Genomic DNA, 20,977 nt, shown 5'->3' with positions numbered 1-20,977 from the left:
GTTATGGGTTTATGTGTTATTTTAGATTATATAGGATAGTAAGGGAAAATGTAAGAAATATAAGGACTATAGCGTCAATAATTCGGATAAATCATTTCAATGGAGAGAGACTGGCTTGTTGTGATGAGGATTTTGATTTTCTGTGAAAAAACCTTACCCGCTCCTCTAAAACCCTCGTCTTCTCCGATATCTTTCCTCATCTCCGGTGAGATTTCAATCACATGCTGATCCAGTTCTACTTATTCCTTTCGATTTCCATAGTTTGCTTCTAATTAGGTTATGTTTTTTTGGTTCGTTGATGTTAACATGAACATGAATGATGGTTTTTTTTTGGAGGGATTGTTTGAATTTTGATAATTTACCAAGTTTTCTGAGCTAATTATACTGTACAAGTTTCTGGGTTAGTCCGAATTGGTATGATTCTCTCGTTGATAATCGTCAATTTTAGTTTTTGCAGGTAAAGAATGAAGATTAGGTTCTGTAGCGGCTTCACAAAGCCTGGGTTTTTGTTAGTTCACTTTGAGCCACCATCGTTTTTTTCCGTTAGATCTCGTTCACTCTCTGATTCCACTTATGGCAACTACAAGAAGAGACCTGGAATTGGAATTGGTACTGTTCAATGCGCTATTGCTAATCGGAGATTTTCTTCACGTTCTGTGGATTCATCACCGAAAAGAGAAAGGTCGTCTCGTCCTTCTTCGAGAAGGGATAGGGATAAGGATAAGGGAAGAGATTCTCAGTCTTTGTATAGTCGTCCTAGTTTGTTAGAGATGAATAAGGAGAAAGCTGCTAATCGTGCTAAGGTTTATGAGTTCTTGCGTGGGATTGGGATTGTTCCTGATGAGCTTGATGGTCTTGAACTCCCTGTTACAGCTGATGTGATGAAAGAGCGTGTGGAGTTTCTTCACAAGTTAGGGCTTACCATTGAAGATATCAACAATTACCCTCTTGTTCTTGGTTGTAGCGTGAAGAAGAACATGGTTCCGGTTCTTGATTATCTCGGGAAACTAGGCGTGAGGAAATCGACTTTCGCTGAGTTTCTTAGAAGATACCCTCAGGTTCTTCATGCTAGTGTTGTTATAGATCTTGCACCGGTGGTCAAGTATCTTCAAGGACTGGATATTAAACCCAGCGATGTACCTCGGGTGCTTGAGAGGTATCCAGAAGTTTTAGGGTTTAAGCTGGAAGGGACTATGAGCACATCAGTCGCTTACTTGGTTGGTATAGGTGTAGCTAGGAGAGAGATTGGTGGTGTTTTAACACGGTACCCTGAGATTTTGGGAATGCGGGTAGCTAGGATAATTAAGCCTCTCGTGGAGTATCTCGAGAACCTTGGTATTCCGAGGCTGGCTGTAGCTAGGTTGATTGAGAAGCGGCCTCACATTCTCGGGTTCGAATTGGATGATACGGTGAAACCAAACGTGCAAATCCTGCAAGATTTCGATGTCAGAGAAACATCTCTTCCTTCTATAATTGCACAGTATCCTGAAATCATAGGAATCGACCTGAAACCTAAGCTTGAGACGCAAAAGAAGCTACTTTGTTCAGCCATTGATTTAAATCCAGAGGATCTCGGCTCTTTGATCGAGAGAATGCCGCAGTTTGTTAGTCTCAGCGAGTCTCCTATGTTAAAGCACATTGATTTCCTCACCAAGTGCGGATTTTCAATCGACCAAACGAGGGAAATGGTAATCGGATGTCCACAGGTTCTGGCTTTGAACCTCGGAATAATGAAACTCAGCTTTGAATACTTCCAAAAGGAAATGAGAAGACCACTTCAAGATCTGGTGGACTTCCCCGCATTCTTTACCTATGGGCTTGAGTCCACAGTAAAGCCGAGGCACAAGAAGATAATAAAGAAGGGAATCAAATGTTCATTGGCTTGGATGCTCAACTGTTCAGATGAGAAGTTCGAACAGAGAATGAGCTACGACACAATAGATATAGAAGAGGTAGAATCTGATCCATCTTCTTTTGACATGAGTACATTAATGCAACCCGAAAGAGAGGAGGAATCTGATTCCGAGTACGAGGAAGAAGAAAATGACGACGACGAGGAGTTTGCTTAAACCTGGAGTTTGCTTAAACCTGGAGTTTGCTTAAACCTGGAGTTTGCAAAAAAATCATTGCACAAAAAGCTCCAAATGCAGACAATGAATTGAAGTACAAGCTTTGTGTCTTGATGGATCATCATCATCATCAGAGGATAATGAAAGATTACTTTGAATATTGGAACAGATTCTTTGTTGATCAGATTATCATTCTCTCTTATCCTTGTAATCGATTCTTTGTTCATCATGTTGTTGTTGTTGTTGATAGCAGAACAAAATGGACCAGAAGATGTAATGACTAAAATACCCTCAGGGGCAAATCAGTAATATTGAGTATTTCCAGCACCAACCCTCTCTTTGTGTCACCAAAGAAAGAAAAAAAAAAAAAAAGCTCACGATCAATTTTGTTTCCGGCTCCTTCATCTTCTAGCCACGCACTTGTTCTCTTTATCACAGTGCCTCTCTCTCTCTCCCTCTCTGTAACACTCTTTATTTATTAATATATATTCATCGATCCCTCTCTCTCTCTCTTCGATTCTCTTCCGATCGTCTTTTTTCCCGCGGTTTCGCTTCCACCGTCCCTTGCGTTCCCGGTCAGTTTACGGCACCGTGTTTTTGTTATTGGTGTGAATGATCAAAAGATTTGGTTTTATCCTGATTCGATTGCATTCCGATTTGAGCTGCTATGTTTGAGAAATCGTGTGTGTTTCCGTGGGGAATTGGGTTGATTTGTTTTTGGGAATTTAATTAGCTTTTGGAATTTAGCCGATTGTTTTGGTGTTTTTTACTACTGGAATTTGGGAATTGTCTCTGTGGGAATTGCAAGGGATATGGTGTATGAGCACTTATCGTTTTTGTTATCTCTGTCTCTTATAACTTGAAACATTCATAATCTCAGGGAATTGTTGCTTAATGGTCCAGAAGCAAGAAGAAATGAATGAGTGTGGTGCTGTAAATGGTGGCAAAGTGGGAACGTCTTCACCACCGCAAGAGAAAGGAAGGAAGAACAAGAGAAAGTTAGCTGATCCTTCTCCACAAAATGCTGCTTCTTTGACTGAATTCCCTCGATATGAGTTACATTCACTCAAATCTCAAAGCCCTTTGTCTGAAAATGACTCGAACGGGCAGCTGAAAGCGGAAGAGTCTGACTCCGTAGGATGGGATGATCCGTTTGCTTGTCAACTCGAACAACTTTTATCATCAAATTTGCTCACCCTCTTCCGTAGTGCAATGAATCAGATTATGGATTGTGGGTATAGTGAGGATGTTGTTCTCAAAGCTATTTCAAGCAGTAGGCTCTACTGTGGGGGAAATGATCTCGTGTCTAACATTGTTAATGATACCTTGAGTATTTTGAAGAGTGGAAAAAATGTTGCTGGTTCGAGAGACTATGTGTTTGAGGATTTGCAACAGCTTGTTGCCTATACTTTGGTAGAGAAGATAAGTCTTGTTAGGGAGGTTAGACCATCGCTTTCAACAGTCGAAGCTATGTGGAGGCTGTTGATGTGTGACTTGAATGTTTTGCAAGCTTTTGAAGTGGAAGGAGATGGATTGGAGGGCTCTTCGGGTTCCAATGCAAGTAAATCGTTGGAATCTCCAGTTTCTGAGTGCAATCCTTCAAAATCCAGTGGCTCGGATAACCCAAAGGCGCCCATATCCAATGCTCAAAGCAATCAGAGTGAGCCAGTCAAATTTGGGAACTTCCCAAATGTAAACAACTCCAAAAATCCTCATGCTAGTGGAGCAACACCTGGAAAAGAGGTATTTTCTGTTTCCACTGCTTCTGGTGAAGGCACTAAAAGTGCATCCCTGACTTCTGTTTCTGATGAAAAATTAGTATCTTGTCGAAAAGGCCGCACCAAAAAAGAAATGGCCATGCTACGGCAGAAATCATGCGTGGAGAAGATTAGAACTTATAGCAAAGGTGGTGGCTATAAGACGGCAAAGTTTGGTGGTTTCCTTGTGGAGAAAAGAAGCAAAGCAGCTTCTGATTTACTGTCCGCACAGGCAAGAAATTCTTCATCGAAGATTACAACAGACGTTATGAAAATTCCTTTAGCTGAGAGTAGCAGCACTCTCTCAAACAATACTAAGTCAGATTCGCCTGCATTAGATGTTAAGGAGCATGTTACTGCATTACCTGCTAATAATGCTCCAGCAACAGTAGCTTCAGAAAAGAAGTCCGGTTCTGAGCCTGAAGAAAAGGCTTCTGTGTCTACAAAGCCAGCACCAGATTACTGTGCTGCAATCCCATACGATGCCTCTCTGGGAATATATGTTCCCCGAAATAAAGGAGATGAATTAATTTTAAAGCTAGTTCCCCGAATGAAAGATCTGCAGAAAGAATTGCAGGATTGGACTGACTGGGCTAATCAGAAAGTAAAGCAGGCTACTGTTAGACTTCTTAAGGACCAACCAGAGCTTAAGGCACTAAGAAAAGAGAAAGAAGAGGCAGAAGAGTTCAGAAAAGAGAAGCAGTTATTGGAAGAAAACACTATGAAAAGGAGATCTGAAATGGAGTTGGCCTTGAATAACGCAACCAACCAGCTTGAAAGAACTAACAACACAATTCGCAGGCTCGAGCTCGAACAATCTCTGTTAAAGAGAGAGAGGGAAGCTGCTAATATAAGAGCTGCTGAGTCTGCTGAGAGCTGTAGAGAAGCAAAGGAGAGAGTGCAAAGATTGTTGAAGAATGCTCAGTCGTGGGAAGGGCAAAAGGTTTTGTTGCAGGAAGAGCTCAAGAGTCAAAAAGACAAGGTGGCAGAGCTGCAGCAAGAAGTTGCCAAGGCAAAAACCCGCCAAAACCAAATTGAGGTTAGCTCCTTTTGTAGACCAAAACCTTTGCACGTTTTAGGTCCTCTCGTCTTCGGAGCTGTATTTTATTGTATGATAACTGATCATATCCTTTCCTCTACAATTCTTTTTTTCAGGTAATCATTTCATTCTTTTGGCTGGAATATTCACATTTTGCGTTTTGCCCAATGCTTTACATTGTTTCAGAGGAACTAGAGATATAGGAGTGAAAAGATGTTTTCATCTGAGAGTTTATCCTATATACTTCTTGTGCCGTGCTCATTAAATCAAGAACTAACCATAGCATTGTATTAGAAATGATGTTTCTGATTAACATTCTAGTCGGTATGATTGTAGTCTTACCTCTTAAGTGTAGAATATGATCAAGATAACTAATGAAACTCAGTTACAGGCTACTTGGAAACAAGAAAAGGCAGCGACGGGGAAACTCACTACTCAAGCAGCTGCATTAAAGAAAGAGAGAGGGAAACTGGAAGAACTCGGAAAAGCAGAAGAAGAGCGGATCAAAACAAAAGCAGAGAACGACGTGAAATACTACATTGAGAACATCAAAAGACTTGACACCGAGATCTCAAAGCTAAAACTCAAGTCAGACTGCTTGAAGATAGCTGCTTTGAAAAAAGGCATAGACGGAAGCAATGACAAGAGCGGAATGAATCATACCACCACCACAAAGGCAAACCCGATGGCAGCAACAAAAGTATGGGAGAATAATCACAGGGCAGAGTCGAAAATCAAAAGAGAGAGGGAATGTGTGATGTGTTTGTCTGAAGAGATGAGTGTGATTTTCTTGCCTTGTGCCCATCAGGTTCTTTGCTCTAAATGTAACCAGCTTCATGAGAAGGAAGCCATGGAGGACTGTCCGTCTTGTCGGGCCAAAATCCAGAGGAGGATTCAGGCTCGTTTCTCCCATGGGTAGAAGCTTTTTTTTCCGCTCGGGTTTTGAATCAATATGGCAATGAAGGTTTTGCTTTGGTTTTATATCTTTGGACTGCTCTATTTACATCTAAATTATACACATCTTGTAAAGAGTGACTTCACAATTTGCTCATTTCTATATTTCCCTCAATAATAAATGGAAGAAGACTTTCCTAAACCACGTACTCAATACATTTTCTTTGAACTTGCATGATTTTTTTAATTCTGTAAGAACTTTTTCTTTTGACTGGTTGCATTATTTGTTGTTTTTCCATTTAACTTATGGAGTGATATATAGAATTTGCTTGAAGTTTTCTAAGATTTTTATTCTTGTCATTTGTAATATCTTTCTTGTTGGCTGTATGTACTAAATCTGACTGACTTCTACTTGATCGTCTGTTTGGTTTTTTGTGTTTGTCGCTATAGTTTCTTCTTTGTGTTTGAATATGGCCTTTGATAAAATCAAAGAAAAACCTTAATTTATATTATTCTATGTTTTGTTCTGTGAGAGTTTACTTTTCTTTTCCTTTGTGATTTGTTTTATATGTATTGCTAACTCTGACTTACTTACAAAACAAAAACAGAAAACCTGACTTACTTTTGCTTATATACTCGTTTTGCAGTAGAGTACTTTGACTTTTAACATTAGAAATGTGGTCGTCTCAGATTCTCACTCAAAGTTAGTCAAAACAGAGACAATAGAAATGATCCAATAATATACCTCATCTTTCGCCATCCATTTTTTCAATTAGCAACCCACATACGCGTTTTGGATAATAACATGGTCGCAACACTGATATAAATTCCTAGATTACAAACATCAATCAATACTTTTTTTTTTCATTTTCGTTTCCACTTTCCAGTATCTTTGAACATTATGAATTTACCGTTTGCTATGCACTGAACTAATGATTATAATATTGTTTGTTTCACATCGATTAACTCATCTTTTGTTTATACCATTAAACTTGTTTGTTTTTCATTTTAGCAAGTGGTGCACTCTCTTGACTCTTTACTCTTGGCCATTATGACATTTATACATATGACCATTGATCGATGTTTTAAGATGTGATAGTTTGGTCAATGATTTACCAGGCAAAAACTTCTATACACCATTTTTGAGTTTGATAGTACTCTCGTGTGTTTGGTCGAAAAGAAAGACGCTTTTTTTTTTAATATGCGATTATGAATACAGAACCAACCATATGTGACGCTTTTTATCATCACTGCGTGCGGATGAATCAACCTTTTAATTAATAATCTTCCTTTATCAAAATACACAAATAGTCGAATTATAATGCATATACAGTTCATTAGGATGATTAGCAAGTATCTTAATTTATAGGAAATAATTGTCGAAAATTGATAATGGGGGGATATCTTAATACAAATCGCTCGTCTTTGTGGGTGGCCATTGAGTTAAATGGTCCAACCATGATGAATTTTAGGGTTTGATACGTCCTAAAACATATGCACACAAGTTAAAAGTATTATTCTAAGTTGAAAATTTGCTATCTTTGTGATCATATTATTGCTATATACTTATTAATGGTATAGGTCGAATTTGTAATCATTGTAAAGGTAATTATTAGAAGCCGTAAGTTTTTCGTAATGTGTAGTAAGAGTGGAGCATAAAGAAAAAACAGCAGATGGAGTGAAAATGACTGGTCATACTCATATAGCATCACTAACATTCATCTCATTAGCTCTCTATCATCACCATTATCATCAACAACATCATAGTTCTGTTTTTTTTTTTTTTTAATATATTATATAAACTTTGGTGAGCATATCGGTGCTATGTGATCATGACGACTGAGAGAATACAAACACACATTCCAACACGTGTGCAAATTCTCTATCGCTGGGACCATAATTTTGGATAGTTAATAACAATTTCTCTTTGGCTATGATCACTTGGAATTTTCTCTCTTGGCTTCCTTACAAAACTAAAGATCCACTTATAATCTAATCCGATACAATAGCATATGATATTGAATTAAAACCATATATATATATATATATATATATATATTGATAGCTCAATTGATAAACGAATTTAAAGTTTAGCCTAAGAAGATAACACATATAAACCAAAAAAAATTGTATACCAAAACACAAGAATTTTTGTTATTAACTTGCGGTCATAAGAAAAAAAAAATATATATATATATATATATAGCTGACTTGTCATTGGACATAAAGCCCAAAGTACAGACATGTCACGTGAGTCACGACCCCACCACCACGAGTCAACAACCACCCTTAGCTCCGAAGATGCTGATCTGTCACTCCGAACCTAAGGCTCGGACAGCCGTTTTCCCTGTTGCATATTCCCGACATAAAATTACATTATTTTTGTTTTTCACTGACACTGAAACGAATCGCAAATGTAAACAATAAAACCCACTTCTCTCACTCGTAGCATTTATGACTCTTTCTTTCTTCACAAAGCCACCCTGAAAAAAATCTCAGAAACAAAAAGCAACAAGGAAGAAGAAAGTATATTCAGCTCTTGATTTCGCTTCCTTCTTAAGCCATTTTGATTTCTCTTTTTGTCTCTCTCTCTCTCTTCCAAGAAATCTTCTTTTATATTTCTTCAATCTCCCTCCTTTTTAAGTCACTTTGACGTCACTAGTATCAGAATCCGCCATTAAAACTCCCACAAGAACCCTTGATTTCTATCACACAATCATCTCTTTCCGACCCATTTCCCAACTTTAAATCTTGTCTCTGTTTTTACTCCTCTGAAGCTGTAACGGCTACAATGAAATTTGCTACTCTGTTTTGGGTTTTGCTGCTTCTTCTTCGATTCGGTTTATTCGTGAAATCGATCATCGTACCAGTTGATTTCTTGGCTCTACAAGCTATTCGTAAATCGCTCGATGATTTACCAGGTTCAAATTTCTTCGATTCATGGGATTTTACCTCTGACCCTTGTAACTTCGCCGGAGTTTACTGTGACGGTGATAAAGTAACTGCGCTTAACCTCGGTGATCCAAGAGCCGGTTCACCCGGTTTATCTGGTCGGATTGACCCGGCTATTGGAAAACTCTCTGCTTTAACGGAGCTCTCGATCGTACCGGGTCGGATCATGGGTTCGTTACCGCACACAATCTCGCAGTCAAAGAATCTTCGATTTCTCGCAATCAGTCGGAATTTTCTCTCCGGTGAGATTCCGGCGAGTCTCGGCGAGCTTCGGAGACTCAAAACACTTGATCTGAGCTATAACCAGCTAACCGGGTCGATTCCTCCGCCAATCGGGTACTTACCGGAGTTATCCAATCTGATTCTATGTCACAATCACTTGAACGGATCAATTCCTCAATTCCTCTCACAAAGCTTAACACGAATCGATCTCAAACGCAATAATCTCACCGGCATAATCTCTCCGACGTCTCTTCCGCCGTCGTTACAATATCTCTCACTCGCTTGGAACCACCTAACCGGACCAGTAAACCGGGTTTTACTCAGATTAAACCAGCTCAATTACCTCGATCTCAGCTTAAACCGGTTCACCGGTGCAATCCCCGGTCAGATCTTCACCTTCCCGATCACCAACCTCCAATTACAACGCAATTTCTTCTACGGCGTGATTCAACCGGTGAATCAGGTAACAATTCCGACCGTCGATTTAAGCTATAACAGATTCTCCGGCGAGCTTTCTCCGCTTCTCTCCAACGTACAGAATATCTATCTAAACAATAACCGGTTCACCGGTCAAGTACCAGTTAGCTTCGTAGATCGGTTATTGGCATCGAATATACAAACACTATACCTCCAACACAACTTCTTGACGGGAATACAAATTAGCCCCGCGGCGGATATTCCGGTGAGCAGCTCGCTTTGTCTGCAATACAACTGTATGGTGCTACCGGTACAGACGCCGTGTCCGGTTAAGGCCGGTTTGCAGAAAACCAGACCCACAACGCAGTGCAACGAGTGGCGAGGATAAAGGCGTAATTTCGTGAATTTGTGGGATTTCGTGTCTTTCTCCGGTTATTTTGTTACGATAACTTTCGAGTTTCGAGGGTAGCAAAAAAAACGATTTGTTTATTCGTTGGTGACTTTGTGAATTGGTTAATGGTATTAATGATGATGTATGTCAACTTTAATTACATCTCATTATATAATGCTTCGAATAAAATGTGCAACATTAGCATTATATTTTTATAAAATGTTCAGTTTGATGGAAATCTTGAATAAAAGTAGAATGAATTAAGGAAAAAAAAACAATACTGAATTTTTACCCTATAAAGGAATGTCTGAAACCAAACCATGACATAAGTGTATATAATTATTACTACATTGCATACCATTATAATAACACATACATATATGACCTTTTAAAACATGGTTTTATATCACAACAAGACACTTCCCACACACACACACCAAAGCCCCTTTTTTATAACTTAAAAGCCTTATTTGATGATTCTCACTTGTGTTGTATTATTCATCATCATCTCCTTCTCTACATTTTATATATATATATATATATATATATATATATATAACTTACAGAGACCATATGTATTTGTAGAGAGATGCATCAGTAGTAGAAATGTCTCCTTCGAACTCTCTTCTTACTCATAATCGGCGCCTCACCGCTCCCTGGAAATTCCCACTTCACAAGATCTCCGTCCCACGAAGAGCTTATAAGGGTTGGGTAATACGGGTGCCAATTACAGTCTCTTACAGGTGAGCTATGGTGCTTTAGCACTGCCACTTTATCTCCACTTACCTAAGAACAAGATAATGAATGAATCCAAGATCGGTCAAAACAGAGACAATAGAGATTCAGCACACACCAATTAGTATTAGTATGAAACATAAACCATAAAGTGCTACACTTTTTCATGTGACCGTCTCTTAAATGTGTTTATGAGGATTTAGGGTTTACCAAGTCATATATGTAGACGGAACTGTCGTTAGATCCTGTGTAGATGTATTTTTGGCCAGTACTGTCAAAAGAAAGAACAAAAGAAGCCACCACAAGAATTAGAAAAATACGTAAAGAGGGTTCTCCTTTGTCAGGAGGCTTGGGATATTATAGACTGACCTATGCGCTGGAGAGAAGTAACAACGGATGAGAGTACGCAAGACTGAGTGACCTTTATATGTTGACACTGACTGATCGAGTGGGTGCTTTAGATCTCTTGCTTCAGTAGGATAATCCATCCATCTGTAATCCCATTCATAGTTTCTTAGCACCTCATGCCTGTAAAATAGAACAATAAGTTTCATCAACGAATTCTTTGTGAGATATCAACAAACAAGATGCGACCAATAATGCTTCAGGACGAGTACAGTTTCATGTAGAAAATAATTACCTTGCAGGTGCGCTTGAGGACATTTTTCTGATATCCCACAATTTGATAGTTTGGTCTTTACCATTTGATATAAAATAGCGACCATCTCCACGGCTATCGATAAAGGTAACACCTTCCAGATGTCCCACTAAAACACCAGCTGGCTTATCTCTTCCGATGAAACAACGCCTATCCCACACCTATTTGTGTAATGAATTTTGAACAAGATCCTGTTACAACTTTGCTTATAAAGGCCAGAAATTTATTGTACTGTTGCAGCAACGAAGACACTCACCTTGCAGAGGTTATCATCACTTCCAGATAAAATCAGGTTTCCACTTTCATCAGCAAAGCACACAGTATTTACATCAGACTGCAGAAATGGAGAAAATGCTATTAGTGCTAAAACGATAACATCACCACCAACACAGGTAGAAATCTTAGGAGAAATTGCCTCAATCGATAAAGGAATTTTACCGTGTGTGCAACAGTCCGGAGTGAAACTCGATTTGCTTCGAGATCATAAACGTAGATGGAATCATCACTGCTCCCAGCAACAATGTCTCGTCCATCGGTTGAAAATTTCACAGAGAATATCCCAAAAGAGTAGCCTCCATCTTCATCAGAAGAGAAGTCTAATCCATCATGGATCTCCTGCAAAAGACATGGACCTAAATAATTTAACCTCATTGATAAGATATTGAAACAGAAATTAAAACATGTGAATAAAGAAAATGAATATCAAGCAGTGATTCGATCCCATAATAAAAAAATTCTCTTGCTAAACAACATATTGTGGTTCCATACCGTAACATTTGCATGAGACTCGGTTGTACCGGACCCAACATCAACAATGTGAACAATAGGTGACATGCTTGCGTAAACCTGCAATATCGAAATAATTCATGATTCCTTTCTTTGAAATATAAGCATAGAGTTTTGATCTATCAAGAGACCTCAAAGACTAGACAAAACCACTTACTCTGCATCACTATTAAGATATAATCTGAATCGAGGTCAGAGTTTGCATTAAGAATCATATGGAAAATGAGCAAGTACTAAGTAGTAGTTGAAAGATACAAAACTTACCAGATTTCGCTGATCAGGGGATAGAGAAGTATCAGTAACAGTCCAGCGCAAGCTTTTTGCAAGTATATCCTTTTGAACTTTCCAGCCCTTCTCTACATTGTAAATCCGAATACGGCTACCCTGGAAAAAATGATTTGATTAATGCAGGTATGTAGATAGATTCATCCAGAAAATGCTTCTCAACTCAGGAAATAGAAAAACCAGGACATGATGCGTAGAGAAGTATCATCTGTTTTCTAAACTGGTAAACAATAATTACCAACGATGAAGAATTTACCTGAAACCCAGCAATAAAGAGAGAACCATCAGTTGAAAACTGAGAGACATATGCTCGGCTGTCCATTTGATCTACAAGCCAAGGACCTTTTATAGGTAAATATCTGCTTAACATATGGCAACAATCAGCGGCGGAAAACCTCCCTCTTCCAGAGAAATTACTTTCTCGACCAGCCAACATCCTCACAGTAGACACAGGTAACTGATGTCTCCCAGGGACTTCACGGCTATACCGTTGATGAGGACTAGATTTCAATTTAGTAACCTGGCTGATTTCATGGTCTAAATCTGCCAAATGTTCACTTGATCTGTGACTAGCACTACTACTACCAACTCCACAAAAGTCTTTTCCAGTATCACATAGATCGGATTCTATCTCAAGTCTACTCATTGCATAACCCATTTCGTCAGTATCAATCTCACTTGGTCCAAAAAACATTATAGCAGATAACCACCATTGATTTTCTCATATACCAAAGTTTCATCCACAGTTCTCTTGAACCATAGCTTGCCTGCAAAAGCCAGTAAAATGTGCCAAGTTTCATCAATAATACATTCCACACTACTAAACCCTCTTTGCCATTTAAACCCCATTATGGAAGAGCTATATCAAAGAAAAACAAACAACGATTACGATCATACCACAGTATTATGAGTCATCAGTTTAACAATCAATCTAATGAAAGATTTTATAAACAAAGAGAAGCTGGAAATCACAAAACCCTAAATCCAAACAAAATCAAAGTCGTCGGCTTTATCTGCGTACTGAAGAATGCACAGAAACAGTATCAACCCTAATAAATTCAGCATCGAGTTAAAAAGAAAAATGCACAAAAGTTGAAATCACCAGAGACATAGAAAGAACCCAGAAACAGTATCACTCCAAATTGAGAACTTTAGGAGAGCTATGACCTTAAATCGGATCGTGAAATGTGAAGAACCAGAAAAATAAAGCTCAGGTTTTTAGCTAATTTACCCGTACGAAGGAGACAATTCGAAACAGTACGCAAAAGTTCCCCTTTGAATTTCTCGAGAAAAATTTCGACTTTTTCAATGAGCGGATATGGTTTTTTCGTCGACGTGTGTGTCAATGAAGCGTGCAAAGCTGTGTTGCCACGTTTGACTTTGTACATTGAGCAACTGTGGTCACTCCAAATCATTGCTATTAAACCAAGTATAATACTACTAATTTATATGTGTTGTTTGATCCAAATTCAAAACCTCATATTCAATGTATAATACAATCATACTAACCTCAATTCTGTGGAGTATGATAGTTACAAGTATATCTGGTTCGTATCACAAACAAAACACATCACGCTACAATAATCTTAATGGCAAGAGACTGTCCCTTCTTCTTCAATGTCCACACTTGCTTATGGTAGGAAAGTGAAGTTGTAGTTGACAGTCAAAAAGAGATTCATAAAGTATTTGCTTAGTGTATGGAGAAATTAACTTGAAATGACAGTAGAAGAAGCAAATGTTGCATTGTTCGAGCATTTTTATACAAAGCCATAGAATAGTTTGTTATTTACAATATAACAGAATACCCAAAGATCTTTTCTTTTCTTTTTTGTTTTTCAACCTGTACAGACAATGTGGTAATCATATGTATGTGGTAAACGAAACGAACCAATACCTAAAACATCAGCAGATCTCACACACCATGAACACCAAATTTTATTCTAGATGATGTGATGAGAGTTTTTTTTACACCTACAATCGGATGGTGCACATAACCGTGGTCCTGAAATCAAGTTGGTGATTAAACGGTGGCTTTGAGACAACCGATCTCCAAGTTTTCTTCTTTGGATCATACATATGAATCATCAAAGATCCAGCTTTCCTCTGTTGTCTAGTATGCCTTGTGTCCATCAGATTATAACCATCCAAAAGAATCATAACAAGTAATTCACCATTCAGTGCAACAAAACCAACCGGTTTGTCGTAATGAGCTTTCCTCGGGACGCTTGACTCCTTTCTCCAACGATTCAAACCCTTCTCATACCTAAGAATCCAATCCTTATCCAACATGAAAAACACCGGCTTTCCACAATCAACAGCAACAATCTTCCCTAGCTTAGGTCGCACTTCTTCTCCCCACATATCTCCAACTATCCTCCATTTCTCACCACCATCTACTCTCAAATCCATCACTGCCGCGTCTTTATAGTACTCATCAACAGGAAGAACCCCTGAAACCGTCCTCGATCCGCCATAGCCACCCATTACCCAAAACTCTCTATCTTCCTCCTTCTCCTTCTCATTACCAACCAAGAAACCAAGACACCCTGCTCTAAACCTAGGCAATTCAACCATTTCTCTCCACTCATCTTTCTCAACATCATAAATCTCCACCGAACTCATTCTACTTCCAGCAGCACCAAACAAAGTGTGCCGTGATCCTCCTCCCGCCACAATAATCCGATCAGACGAACCAGGCATCGCAGCGCAAGCAAAGCTACCACGTGGAGACACCATCGGAGAGAGCCGTTCCCAAACCGATTTCACGAAACTGTAACGGAACACAGAAGAAGTAGGCAAAGGAACATCCAGAGGATAAGACCTAGTATCAAAAGCAGAGCCACCGAGGACATAAACGTAAGGACCAAGAGCTACGGCTACGAAATTGCAGAGACCGTAAACGTGAGGGTTACAAGGCATAAGAGGAAGCGATCTCCAAGAGAGAGTCACTGGATCGAAGAGAAACGGAGGCGAAATCGAAGGATCCTGAGGGAAGATACAAAGGAGATGCGAGAGATTGTTGATGTTGCTGTTGTCTCGGCTATGGCGGAGTGAAATTAGGGTTTTGGAAGAGAGAAAAGCGTACCATGATTTACAGGTCGGTTTGAGACGAGAGATGTGAGGGTAAGGGACGAAGGAGAGAATCAGTCTCGCGACGTCGTTAGATAAGCCTGGAATTAAGGTCAAGCTTGGATCGATTCGAGGCTTAGGACGAAGAAACGACGATCGCGACGAGGATGACGATGAAGATGAACACTGTAACCGCGACGAGAATATAGGCAAAGGCATGGTTTATGCCGGCGGGAAGAAACTCCGGCGAGATTTGTCAGTGAGATTGATCGATCAATGAAACGGAATCATCATTGCGAAGATGGAAATTGATCAGAGACTGATTCGGATTCAGACAGAGGGAATCTGGTTTTGAAATTTGAAGATAAGACAAAAATTTATTTTGGCTGTGTAATTAATTAATTAATTAATCTCACCCACGTAGTAGTTTATGATTAGTTGAGACATAGAGAAGGTTAATTACTAAAATTACTCGAATCAGAACGAAGACGACTTTATTAAGACATCATTGCAAATCTTTTAGTGCGTTGAATTACAATTTAGTAATTTACAAACATCTTTCTAAAATGGGAAATTGAGAAAGGGAATTATCATCTGTGTTTACAATTTTCATATAAAAAAAAACGTGGTATTGTAGTATATTGTGTTCAACAATTTACATAAGAAAACAATTGGACCTAAAAAGTGCTTGACAATCTGTTAAAAAGGCTTCGATTACTCAAAATCCAAATGTATTTTTTTGAATGAAATGGAAACAAATTTTAGATGAATGCAAGTGACCTTGGGGTCAAAATCTGGTTGAAGGTGATATGATCCGAATTTGGAGTATTGGGATTCTTTTCTTTTGTTGACAGCAGGAGTATTGGGCTTAAATTAGGCTTTTATTGTGTTAGTAGTTTAAGCCCATTTGATTCGGGAAAAATGTCGTTTAATTACTGAACTTTCAAAAAATGGCCGTTTAATACGTGAACTTCTCATATGGCCAGTTTAAACACGAACTTAACGTTGACCGGCCATTTTAACTAAATTTCTTCGTTGACTACGCCAAAACGCCACACCGTTAGCAGTCACTAACTGAGCCGATAACGGCTGTTAGCACCCGTTAACAGGTCTCCGTTAGTCCCGAAAACGACGTCGTTTTACTCTTAAATTCTAGCAAAACCTTTGGATCATCAGCACCTCTACCAGCTTCCTCTTCTCTAACATTGTCTTCATCTTCGTCATCAGATGACAAAGGATCTGGAATCTTGTCTTCGTCCCATATATTATCTCCACTATCCGAGTCACTACCAGCTTCATCTCCTCTAACAGCCTCTGGGAAATCTTCTGCAATGTTGAAGTTAACATCTTCTTCAACAGCTGCTGCATCATCATCGCTATCTCCACCACCTGTTGCATCAACACCACCATTATCATCATTACTTTCACCACCTGCTACATCGAAGTCTCCGACAACCATCTTTGATTCGTTTCGAGCTTCAACTCCAACATTATCATCATTACCTTCACTAACATCACCGCCTACTGCGTCATCAACAGCATCGCAGTCTTCATCACCATACACCGCACAATCATCTTCAATGTCAGGGACGGGGTCTGGTTCCTTTTCAGGATCTTCATCATCCTCTAAGACCCTGACTTTTCTTCGTTTTCGACGCCTGCCTCGACCACGAGCTTTGTTTCCACCACCTGTCTCTGAAATGTCTTCCGCCGGTGGAGCTTCAACTCCGTCTCCGACAACCATCTCTGATTCACCTCGAGCTTCAACTCCAGCACCCACAACACTCTCTGCTTCGCCTCGTATAGGAGATCCAACACGCACTATGACGCCATTCTTCCTAACTAATACCATTAGAGAAGACAATTTGAAGATTTCGGATTTCTGGGATTAGGGTTCTTAATTTGGGGATTTTGAGAAATTAGGGATTTCAAAATCGATTTTGGGGATTTAGGAACTTTGCTTCTGGCTAAAACGACATCGTTTTCGGGACTAACGGAGACCTGTTAACGGGTGCGAACAGCCGTTATCGGCTCAGTTAGTGACTGTTAACGGTGTGGCGTTTTGGCGTAGTCAACAAAGACATTTAGTTAAAATGGCCGGTCAACGTTAAGTTCGTGTTTAAACTGGCCACATGAGAAGTTCACGTATTAAACGGCCATTTTTTTAAAGTTCAGCAATTAAACGACATTTTTCCCCGTTTGATTCCATATCTTCTTCTTTTTCTACTTTATTTTTCTCCTTACATTCAATTCTCTTTTTCTTATCTTTTGTTCTGTGATGATCGATTCGATCCCATAAAGTACAGTATCATCATCACAACGATAAAGTGATTATGATTTCTCAACTAAAACCTTAAAAAGAATATTTTATTTGTATTTTTGCGGGACATGCTTTTTTATCTTATGGGTATTACCAACTACAGTATATTAATTATTGCAACATGGGAGTTTCTAATTGATGGAAATCGAATGTAGGATTATTATACGTCTCTTTTTTCTTTTTTTTTTCTTTTTGAATTAATTCAAATTCAAAATACTGTTTTAGTTTACAATGGATATGTAATCTTTTAGCTAAGAGTTTTGAAAAATAAAACAGAATTAAAAAGCAAAGCTGAAACGTTGTTGAGAGGTCTAAGGTGAGCCCCTCGTCGTAAGTATAATCTTCTTGGCTGCGGATGGAACTGAATCGGTTTTGAATGTTCTTGTCTATAAGTTTTTTGCAAGGCGGGGTGTTCACGCCATATGTGATAGATAGAGGTTTGGATGGTGTGGTTGTATCCGATCATATATAGTTAGAGGTGGGTGAGTTAAGTGATCAGTTGATTCCATTCTAGAGTGAATTGAAGTTACTTCCAAGCATTGTAAAGGACCATATTTCCGTTGAACTACACAAAACACACTCAGTTCCAATTCCGGATTCGATCCCCAGTTGATAGTCAATTATGTATGGCTAGCCATGTGAAGAAAGCGTATTATTACTCGTATCAACAGTTTATGCGTAAACTTTTTTGCCCCAATGAGTTCTGATGGGATCTTTGGTTTGGTCCATATTCTTTTCATATCTGCATATGTCAGTACAAATAAGTTAATTTTTTCTCTATATATTATCGGTAGAAACCGAGTATAAGACCTGGTCACGTTACCAACACCTTATATCAACACCACCTTGGATGAAGAGGTTTACTTGTCTCAAAGCTTAAAATAAAATAATGAAGCTCCAAATGGGGTAAAAGTGAAAACGGATGTCTCTTCACATTAATTTTTCTAGATTATTGTATAAAAAGATTATTCAACGTAACTTGAATTCGGTAACTCAACTAACGTACCACCTGACCTTTTAAAAAGAAAGAGTTGGAAAGATTTCGAATTCGAACATATCGTAGTCGTACTAGTGCTTAGCCAATTCGATTTTCGTAAACCAATAATTTGATATCTACCTCTTGAGTTGAATATGTTTTAGAAACATTGTATATTATTAAGGAAAGCGCCCATCAACGTCAACAAACGCAATTATTATTGTACACTAGATGTTTGCCCACGCGACGCGTGGGTTAGTGTATACATTTTTTCTTTATGTAAAACAAACAAAAATATATATATTGTAAACAAAACAACAATAATAACGCATAAATAAAAATAACAAATGAATGAGATAGTGAACATATCAATATGTAGACTTAAGACTTTCACTTAATATTTTTGAGATTACAACTTGGTTCAATATATGTTTCACTTGCCTTCTTCCAAAACATTACTAAATTTCAACGACCAAAAGATAACCATCTGAAAAATAACATTCATTGTATATAGTAGATTAATTTAATTCGTGAGAATAGTCATTGTATTCGTGAGATAAATGACTATTCTATACAATTCAACGTCTACTTCCACCATCAACTCTCTTGGAATATTGCCCTTCACTTGAGACTTATGTTGTTTATTTAATCTCTCTGCAAGAATATCAAATTTATTTGAGTCAACCCAAATTTAGGTTAATATAGATTGAATATAATGAATGTTTTCGGCAAAAAAAACCTACAATAATGCATTTTCTCTACTCTCTTTTTTTTAAAGACATTTAAAGTAACACAAACGATTGACCGTGCATAGGATTTCTTGGTTTCATGTCACCTCCTCTTCACAATCTCTTACAAAAGTGACAAAAATATATATATTGAAACAACATTTGTTGAATTAGAAGAAAAAATGTTATACAATTTACCAATAATAGAAAACTTGGAATATCATTGTTTGTGAGATGTGCGTATTAATATTTATAGGGATTTTTTTTTAATAAAATTATAATTACGTTAGATAACTATTTAACTTCCACAGTCATGTTTTGTTTTTGATAAAACTTTCGCAATCATGTTTGAATGTCATTTATGAGTAAATTTAATTGTATTTATATCATAAATTTTTATGTTACATTCCAAAGAATTCATTGTGAAGAAATCATTTTGTAGTAAATGATTTCATCTTCTTTATATTACAAGCTAATTGGAAATGGAATATCAAATTTTTTTTTTAATATATATAGAAAAATCCGTACACTACAAAATTTGAATTAAATAAAATTTTTAATGATCTTTATGTCATTATATGTTGAATCAATAAAACTAAATATAATGATGAGTATACTAAAAAATTGTATTACAATTTACAATTTTTTTGGAGATAAGAGAGAGTTAAAGAAAATTAATTTGATAATTATATTACAAAAACTTATTTTGTTAAAAAAATGCATACTTTTAAAAATAAAATAAATATACATGAATATGTATATAATCAAACATTCAAAGTAAAAAAAATGAAGATAGTTTCTTTACCTTGATTCTCTTATTGCGCGATGGTCGGAATTAATATTTTTGAATCTCCATCAATAAGGTAATTTTATTATAGCCATCAAAATTATAATATACATATGTAATTTTAAATTAAAAAATATTATTAAAAAAAAAGAAAGAAGGAAGAAATACATAAAAACAAAAAAGAAATAAAATTGAAAAAAATGTAAGATATGTATTAAACAAAATATATAATCAAACTTTTACAATGATATCTTAATTGAGTTTTCAAATCATGCAAGAACATAAACAAAACAAAGAGAATATTTAGGATTTGAGATATGGTGGAGGAGGATGTGAGAATGGTTATTTATAGGAAAATAAGTGATGGAAGTTACATCTCTAAACTAATTAGATTATAGGAGTTACAATTATAATTATAGTGTGTTTAAATTGTTGACAAAAAAAAAGGTGTGTTTAAATGACAATGAATAGAGAAAAAAATAGAGAAATTGTTAAAAATACCCCTTTTTCAATACCCCTTTTCAAAAATGCCCCCTTTGAGAGTCCATTTTTAAGTTTGCCCTCTTTTAATTTTTAATGACCATTTTACCCTTATTTGAAACAAAATTAGGTCCACAAAATATAAAATATTTTTTGGCGGGAATTGTGATCCCAATATTGGCCCGCTGGAACTTTTGAATAAACAGAGGGCAAACTTTGAAATGGTTTCCCAAAGGGGGCATTTTTGAAAGGGGTTTGAAAAAAGGGTATTTTTTGAATTAAACTGATTCCACAATTTTTTTGAATATATTTTTTTGGTGCGAGTACTTTTGGCGGGAAAAATTTACTAGGCATTTTAAAGGTACTTTATCTTTTATTTACAATTGTTTTGTAAAGTCTGCTGAGGTCATAA

The 20,977-nt window shown here is 37.4% G+C and overlaps 5 protein-coding genes across 9 annotated transcripts; 3 read left to right on the top strand and 2 right to left on the bottom strand.

Moving 5' to 3' along the window:
- Positions 1-102: 102 nt before the first annotated feature.
- On the top strand, positions 103-2,396 carry LOC9310951 (transcription termination factor MTERF4, chloroplastic). Of its 2 annotated transcripts, XM_021020736.1 has the most exons (3): positions 103-205; positions 449-2,082; positions 2,118-2,396. In XM_021020736.1, exon 2 carries the CDS (start codon positions 465-467, stop codon positions 2,067-2,069), a length of 1,605 nt encoding a protein of 534 aa, XP_020876395.1. In that variant the 5' UTR covers positions 103-205; positions 449-464; the 3' UTR covers positions 2,070-2,082; positions 2,118-2,396. The 2 variants fall into 2 exon arrangements, with proteins under 2 accessions (XP_020876395.1, XP_020876394.1); XM_021020735.1 differs by having other exon boundaries at positions 106-205; positions 458-2,396.
- LOC9310950 (putative E3 ubiquitin-protein ligase RF298) lies at positions 2,395-5,961 on the top strand. Of its 2 annotated transcripts, none has more exons than XM_021020706.1 (3): positions 2,395-2,644; positions 2,950-4,865; positions 5,257-5,961. In XM_021020706.1, exons 2-3 carry the CDS (start codon positions 2,964-2,966, stop codon positions 5,782-5,784), a joined length of 2,430 nt encoding a protein of 809 aa, XP_020876365.1. In that variant the 5' UTR covers positions 2,395-2,644; positions 2,950-2,963; the 3' UTR covers positions 5,785-5,961. The 2 variants fall into 2 exon arrangements, with proteins under 2 accessions (XP_020876365.1, XP_020876366.1); XM_021020707.1 differs by having other exon boundaries at positions 2,465-2,644; positions 4,982-5,350.
- Positions 5,962-8,019: 2,058 nt separating this feature from the next.
- On the top strand, positions 8,020-9,908 carry LOC9308871 (LRR receptor-like serine/threonine-protein kinase ERL1). The gene has a single exon (XM_002874836.2). It carries the CDS (start codon positions 8,551-8,553, stop codon positions 9,736-9,738), a length of 1,188 nt encoding a protein of 395 aa, XP_002874882.1. The 5' UTR covers positions 8,020-8,550; the 3' UTR covers positions 9,739-9,908.
- A 111-nt stretch (positions 9,909-10,019) lies between these two features.
- LOC9308870 (LEC14B protein) lies at positions 10,020-13,729 on the bottom strand. 3 transcript variants are annotated; one of them, XM_002872755.2, is made up of 10 exons: positions 13,437-13,729; positions 12,462-12,972; positions 12,185-12,304; positions 11,903-11,980; positions 11,573-11,749; positions 11,391-11,468; positions 11,117-11,295; positions 10,846-11,004; positions 10,687-10,747; positions 10,020-10,527 (listed from the first exon to the last, which is right to left on the bottom strand). In XM_002872755.2, the coding sequence occupies exons 2-10, from the start codon at positions 12,897-12,899 to the stop codon at positions 10,336-10,338; spliced, it is 1,482 nt and encodes a 493-aa protein (XP_002872801.1). In that variant the 5' UTR covers positions 12,900-12,972; positions 13,437-13,729; the 3' UTR covers positions 10,020-10,335. The 3 variants fall into 3 exon arrangements, with proteins under 3 accessions (XP_002872801.1, XP_020876397.1, XP_020876398.1); XM_021020738.1 differs by having other exon boundaries at positions 13,308-13,446; XM_021020739.1 differs by having other exon boundaries at positions 13,373-13,446.
- Positions 13,730-13,928: 199 nt separating this feature from the next.
- LOC9308869 (F-box/kelch-repeat protein OR23) lies at positions 13,929-15,629 on the bottom strand. The gene has a single exon (XM_002872754.2). The coding sequence runs from the start codon at positions 15,491-15,493 to the stop codon at positions 14,177-14,179; it is 1,317 nt and encodes a 438-aa protein (XP_002872800.1). The 5' UTR covers positions 15,494-15,629; the 3' UTR covers positions 13,929-14,176.
- Between the last annotated feature and the right edge of the window lie 5,348 nt (positions 15,630-20,977).

This window comes from Arabidopsis lyrata (assembly GCF_000004255.2).
Source record: "Arabidopsis lyrata subsp. lyrata unplaced genomic scaffold ARALYscaffold_6, whole genome shotgun sequence".
NCBI lineage: Eukaryota > Viridiplantae > Streptophyta > Magnoliopsida > Brassicales > Brassicaceae > Arabidopsis > Arabidopsis lyrata.
The sequence above is the reverse complement of the archived record's forward strand: the minus strand, read 5'-3'. Positions and strand labels throughout refer to the sequence as shown.

Coding starts and splice junctions, on each gene's coding strand:
- LOC9308870 (XM_002872755.2), bottom strand. CDS start 12,899: ATGTTTTTTGGACCAAGTGAGATTGATACTGACGAAATGGGTTATGCA. Junction 11,750..11,902: donor AGTCTCATGCAAATGTTACG/GTATGGAACCAC, acceptor TGTCTTTTGCAG/GAGATCCATGATGGATTAGA. Junction 11,005..11,116: donor TCCTCAAGCGCACCTGCAAG/GTAATTATTTTC, acceptor TCTATTTTACAG/GCATGAGGTGCTAAGAAACT.
- LOC9310951 (XM_021020736.1), top strand. CDS start 465: ATGAAGATTAGGTTCTGTAGCGGCTTCACAAAGCCTGGGTTTTTGTTA.
- LOC9308871 (XM_002874836.2), top strand. CDS start 8,551: ATGAAATTTGCTACTCTGTTTTGGGTTTTGCTGCTTCTTCTTCGATTC.
- LOC9310950 (XM_021020706.1), top strand. CDS start 2,964: ATGGTCCAGAAGCAAGAAGAAATGAATGAGTGTGGTGCTGTAAATGGT. Junction 4,866..5,256: donor CCCGCCAAAACCAAATTGAG/GTTAGCTCCTTT, acceptor ACTCAGTTACAG/GCTACTTGGAAACAAGAAAA.
- LOC9308869 (XM_002872754.2), bottom strand. CDS start 15,493: ATGCCTTTGCCTATATTCTCGTCGCGGTTACAGTGTTCATCTTCATCG.